We start from the raw sequence: 6000 nt of genomic DNA on the forward strand, positions 1-6000 counted from the left end.
CTTCAACTGAGTGGAGGGGGAATAAGGCAGGGAGAACCTGGGGTGTCCTAGTATTCAGATGATCTTCTTTATAACCACGTCAGTCTCCGCCATGGATGAGATAATGAGTGTGGTGAATGTAATTCACACTGTAATATATATGATACCATATTATTGTAAGCGCAGTTGCGTTGCCCGACAACTAGGGGGAGTAGCACTGGGAATGCATAGGAGTTTGTACAGGGCTCCACCCTTGGCTCTGCCCACGGCTCCTCCCCCTGGACTGCTGTATAAAGATCGATGCCCAGAGCCAGCCGACCAGTTCATCCAGGGTTCATCATGTTACAGGCTGGCTCTGTTGCAAGTAGATTAAAACCACTGTTCATATCTTAAAGCACATGTCTCGTGAATTGATGGTCTCATTAATTTAATCTACTTAAGAAACAGTAAGGAGGGCAGCACGGTGGCCTAGTGGTTAGCACAACCGCCTCACGGCGCTGAGGTCCCAGGTTCGATCCCGGTTCTGGGTCACTGTCCGTGTGGAGTTTGCACGTTCTCCCCGTGTCTGCGTGGGTTTCGCCCCCACAACCCAAAAATGTGCAGAGTAGGTGGATTGGCCACGCTAAATTGCCCCTTAATTGGAAAAAATAATTGGCTAATCTAAAATTTAAAAAAAAAAAAAAAAAAAAAAAAAAAAAAAAGAAACAGTAAGGAACAATTATGGAATCAGCCCTCAAGCCTGAGCGATTGGAACTCGACCCACAGGATGCATAGGCAAAATAAATCTTTTCGCATTGGCTCCGATGTTTTAAAGCCTACCTGGCGGAAACAAGCACAGCTGGAACGATGGAGGAGCAGAAACTTAGCCTACTGCACGCGAGGGTAAGCCACAGAATTTCCACTCAACTAAACTGTACCGGCTCATATACTGAAGCCCTAGCGCTACTCGACAAAATGTAAATGAGGTCTACACGCGACACGTGTTTACTACTCGCCGCCAGCGGCCGACGGAATTACTCGAAGAATTCATCAGAGAACTAAAACTCTGTCTCGGGACTGTAACTATCAGGCTGTAACTGCTGCAGAGCATAGAGAACTTGCTGTCCGCGATGTCTTTGTTGCGGGCCTGAGAGCAAATTACGTGCGCCAGCGACTGCTGGAAAAGGGGCCCCAAAATCTTGAAGATACTGTTGAACGTGCTACGACTATGGAGGTCTCATTTCGCAGCCTCACCTCGTTCCCCACAGACCCCGTGACCCCGGCATGGGCCCCCGACCAGCGACTCCCCCTGGCCTGCGCCGCGCAGCCGCCCAGCCACAATGCTGCCCCAGCCTGCCACTTTTGTGGCCAGCCCCAGCACCCGCGGCAGCACTGCCCGGCCCGCAACGCGACCTGCAGCAGCTGTGGGCGAAAAGGACACTATGCCAGAGTGTGTCTGGCGAAGAAAACCCCAGCCTCTAACCCTCCCATGGCTCAAAGCACTCGTTCCCCAAATTCCCAGGCCCCGAAATGCTGCAGCCTGACTCTGCCCCCACCCAATATGTGCGACTCATGGGGGCAGCCATCTTGCCAATCCTCCTCCATGCGGCCGACATGTGCGGCTCATGGGGGCGGCCATCTTGGCAATCTTCCTCCATGCGGTCGGCCATGTGCGACTCATGGGGGCGGCCATCTTGGGATCCATCCCCTCCAAACTCTGAAACTTACCTCGACGACTACGAACTCAGAGGGCAGTCATCATGGGGCCACTCCAGAACAGCTGATCGAGCCGCCGACTACCCGCAACTCAGCGCAGTCACACTGGACCAATTGCGCCCAAAGCACCTCCACAACTCGATGGCGACGGTCCAAATCAACGGGTACAGCACACCGTGCCTTTTTGACTCCGGGAGCACTGAGAGCTTCATACACCCAGATCTGGTAAGAAGCTGTTTGCTCCCCGTTTTCCCTGCGCGGCAAACTATCTCCCTCGCTTCAGGCTCCCGCTCTGTTCAGAACCAAGGGCGCATCGCCGCGACTCTCACAATCCAAGGCGCTAGCTATTCTAACTTCCACCTCTACGTCCTGCCCGAACTCTGCGCCCCACTCTTATTGGGACTCGATTTTCAATGTAATTTCAAGAGTCTCACCCTCAGTTTCGGTGGACCCCTACCCCCGCTCACTATCTGCAGCCTAGCCACTGCGAATCTCCCCCCCCCCATTTCTCTTTGCCAACCTCACCCCGGACTGTAAACCCGTAGCCACTCGCACCAGGCGATACAGCCTGCAGGATAGGGTGTTCATCCGATCAGAGGTCCAAAGGCTCCTCAGTGAGGGGATCATAGAGGCCAGCAAAAGCCCTTGGAGAGCTCAGGTGGTGGTCGTCAAGACCGGGGAAAAATTCCGCATAGTCGTAGACTATAGTCAGACCATTAATAGGTTTACGCTCCTCGACGCGTACACCCTCCCCAGGATTGCAGACATGGTTAACCAGATCGGCCAGTATCGGATTTTTTCCACGGTGGATCTGATGTCTGCATGCCACCAGCTCCCAATCCGCCCGGAGGACCGCCACTACACAGCATTCGAGGCCGATGGCCACCTCTTCCATTTCCTCCGGGTTCCCTTCGGCGTCACAAATGGGGTTTCGGTGTTCCAACGAGCAATGGACCGAATGGTGGACCAGTACGGGCTGCGGGCCACGTTCCTGTACTTGGATAACGTTACCATCTGCGGCTATGACCAGCAGGACCACGACGCCAACCTCTACCGTTTTCTCCAGGCGGCTCAGAAACTAAATCTAACATGTAACAAGGAGAAATGCGTTTTCCGAACGACCAGACTAGCCATCCTCGGCTATGTCGTGGAAAACGGCGTCCTAGGCCCCGACCCGGACCATATGCGCCCCCTCTTAGAACTCTCTCTCCCTCATTGTCCCAAGGCCCTCAAACGGTGCTTGGGATTTTTTTCCTATTACGCCCGGTGGGTCCCTCAATATGCGGACAAAGCCCGCCCACTCTTTAAGGCCACACTATTTCCCCTGTCAGATGAGGCGCGCCAGGCCTTCAACTGCATCAAGGAGGACATCGCCAAAGCAGCCATGCGGGCGGTGGATGAATCCACCCCCTTTCCAGGTTGAGAGTGATGCCTCAGAGGTAGCTCTTGCAGCCACATTAAATCAGGCAGGGAGACCAGTCGCATTTTTCTCCCGAACCCTCTCTGCTTTGGAACTCCGACACCCGGCAGTCGAAAAGGAAGCACAAGCCATTGTGGAGGCTATTCATCACTGGAGGTACTACCTCGCAGGCAGGAGGTTTACCCTCACCACCGACCAAAGATCGGTTGCCTTCATTTTCGACAACTCGCAAAGGGGCAAAATTAAAAACGATAAAATTCTGCAGTGGAGGATCGAACTCTCCACCTATAGCTACGATATTAAGTATCGACCGGGGAAGCTCAACGAGCCCCCAGATGCCCTATCCTGCGGGACGTGCGCCAGTGCACAGAGCGCCCACCTAAAAGTCATCCACAACGACCTCTACCACCCGGGGGTCTCCTGGCTCGCCCACTACATCAAAGCCCGAAATCTGCCTTTCTCCACTGAGGAGGTAAAAGCTGTCACCAGAGACTGCCCGATCTGTGCGGAGTGTAAACCGCATTTCTATAGACCAGACAGGGCCCACCTGGTCAAGGCTTCTAGGCCCTTTGAAAGCCTCGCAATCGATTTCAAAGGGCCACTCCCCTCAACTAACAGGAACGTTTACTTCCTAAACGTTATAGACGCGTTCTCCCGCTTCCCCTTTGCTATCCCGTGCCCCGACATGACCTCCCACACAGTCATTAGGGCCCTGCATAGTATCTTCACCCTGTTTGGTTTCCCCAGCTACGTACACAGCGTCCGGGGTTCGTCCTTCATGAGCGACGAGCTGCGTCAGTACCTGCTCGACAAGGCCATCGCCTCGAGCAGGACTACCAGCTACAACCCCAGGGGGAGCGGGCAGGTGGAGAGGGAGAATGCGACGGTCTGGGAGACCGTCCTACTGACCCTCCGGTCCAGGAATCTCCCAGTCTCCCATTGGCAGGATGTCCTCCCAGACGCGCTCCATGCTATTAGGTTCCTCTTATGCACCGCGACCAATCAGACCCCTCATGAGCGGCTCTTTAGTTTTTTCAGGGGCACTACCACGGGGTCTCTCTCCCGGCATGGCTGAAGACACCGGGCCCTGTACTCCTCAGGAAGCACGTCAGGGCGCACAACACTGACCCCCTTGTAGAGAAGGTGCGCCTGCTTCACTCAAACCCCCAGTACGCCTTCGTAGAGTTCCCTGACGGCTGTCAGGACACCGTATCCCTCCGGGACCTAGCACCCGCAGGATCCAGCACCCCCACTATCACTGCAGAGGTACCCCTCACTCTACACCCCACCCAGCCGCCCCCTCACGCTCCTGAGCCCACTAGCTCACTACAATTGTTTCGCGCACCCACACCGGCTAGCTCCCAGCGCCCCCAGTCCCCAGTCGAACCAGACGGGTAAGGAGCTCGGACGCAATCGCCCCGGAGTCCGCCATCGTACCCCAACCCATAACACCCATCCAGCCACCACAAGAGGCTGCAACCCCGGTGCTCCGTAGATCGCAGCGGACAACTCGACCACCGGACAGGCTCAATTTGTGAACCACCACCCCCGCCGGACTTGATTTTTTTGTAGGGGATGAATGTGTGAATGTAATTCACACTGTAATATATATGATACCATATTATTGTAAGTGCAGTTGCGTTGCCCGACCACTAGGGGGAGTAGCACTGGGAATGCATAGGAGTTTGTACAGGGCTCCACCCTTGGCTCCGCCAATGGCTCATCCCCCTGGACTGCTGTATAAAGATCGATGCCCAGAGCCAGCCGACCAGTTCATCCAGGGTTCATCATGTTACAGGCTGGCTCTGTTGTAAGTAGATTAAAACCACTGTTCATATCTTAAAGCACGTGTCTCGTGAATTGATGGTCTCATCAATGAGGCTGCTAAGGAGTTTTCGCTCCTTCGAGTGGTATAAGTTGAATTTGGGTAAGAGCGAGTACTTCCTGGTGAATCCCTCAGGGAGGTGAGTTGACTTGGGGATGCTGCCTTATCACTTTGCCAGATCTAGCTTTCATTATCTGGGAATTTGGTTAGCCCACGATTGGGCATCACTTCATAAATTTAATTATGCTCCTCTGGTTAAAGCGGTTAGAACTGACTTGCAGAAGTGGGATAACCTCCCCTGTCCTTGGCAAGCAGGGTTCACATGGTTAAAATAAATGTCCTTCTAAGGCTTGTATTTCTTTCTCAGTGTCTCCCCGTTTTTCTCTTCAAATGGTTCTTACTAATTTGCTATTTTATTACTGCCAGCTCATGTTGGATCCCCATGAGGCTGAAGGAAAGAATTTTGCCATGGATGATGATGGGGATAAAAGCATCCACAAACTAAAGGAGACGGCCAAGAAGCAGAAGGGGTGAGGCTTTGGCTCAGAGGAAGGGGCCCAGTCCAGGCTGTGTGAGGGTGTTACTCTGCGGAGCAGCATGGTGATAAGCCAGGGCTGCAGCGCTCTGTTGAGGGCTGGATTCTGTTTCTGACTGGGGTCCATTAAGTAGCCACAGAGGAGGATATTCATGATCAATTTGCCGAATATGGTGGAATAAAGAATCTGCACCTGAATCTGGACTGACACACATCAAGTGCAGAAGGAATGGAAATAGGAGGAGCTGGAGTCGAATCAGAAGCGACATTGGTCAGGAACGGACCGAGAGCCAATGGAGAGACCACAAGATATAGGAGCAGAATTAGGCCAATTGGATCATCAAATCAGCTCTGCCATTCAAACATGGTTGAAATGTTTCCCATCCCCATCCACCTGCCTTCTACCCATAACCCCATATCCCCTGAGAGGAGCTATTGTCAATAGAATTAGGGGTGGGGTGTGGTGTGAATCTGCTGTAACTCGGGGAGGGGGGGGGGGGCGTGTGCATTGTATTTTCTACCAAGCTATCCTTTTAATGTGGTGGT

The 6000-nt window shown here is 53.4% G+C and overlaps 1 protein-coding gene across 1 annotated transcript; it reads left to right on the top strand.

The window, feature by feature from the left end:
- The first annotated feature begins 5309 nt into the window (after window positions 1–5309).
- Window positions 5310–5662, top strand: rbm8a (RNA binding motif protein 8A). Its single transcript, XM_038793392.1, is given in 2 exon segments — window positions 5310–5499; window positions 5502–5662. Coding segments are annotated over 2 exon segments (351 nt in total).
- The last annotated feature ends 338 nt before the right edge of the window (window positions 5663–6000 follow it).

The sequence above is a fragment of the Scyliorhinus canicula genome, chromosome 1 (assembly GCF_902713615.1).
Source record: "Scyliorhinus canicula chromosome 1, sScyCan1.1, whole genome shotgun sequence".
Taxonomy (NCBI): domain Eukaryota; kingdom Metazoa; phylum Chordata; class Chondrichthyes; order Carcharhiniformes; family Scyliorhinidae; genus Scyliorhinus; species Scyliorhinus canicula.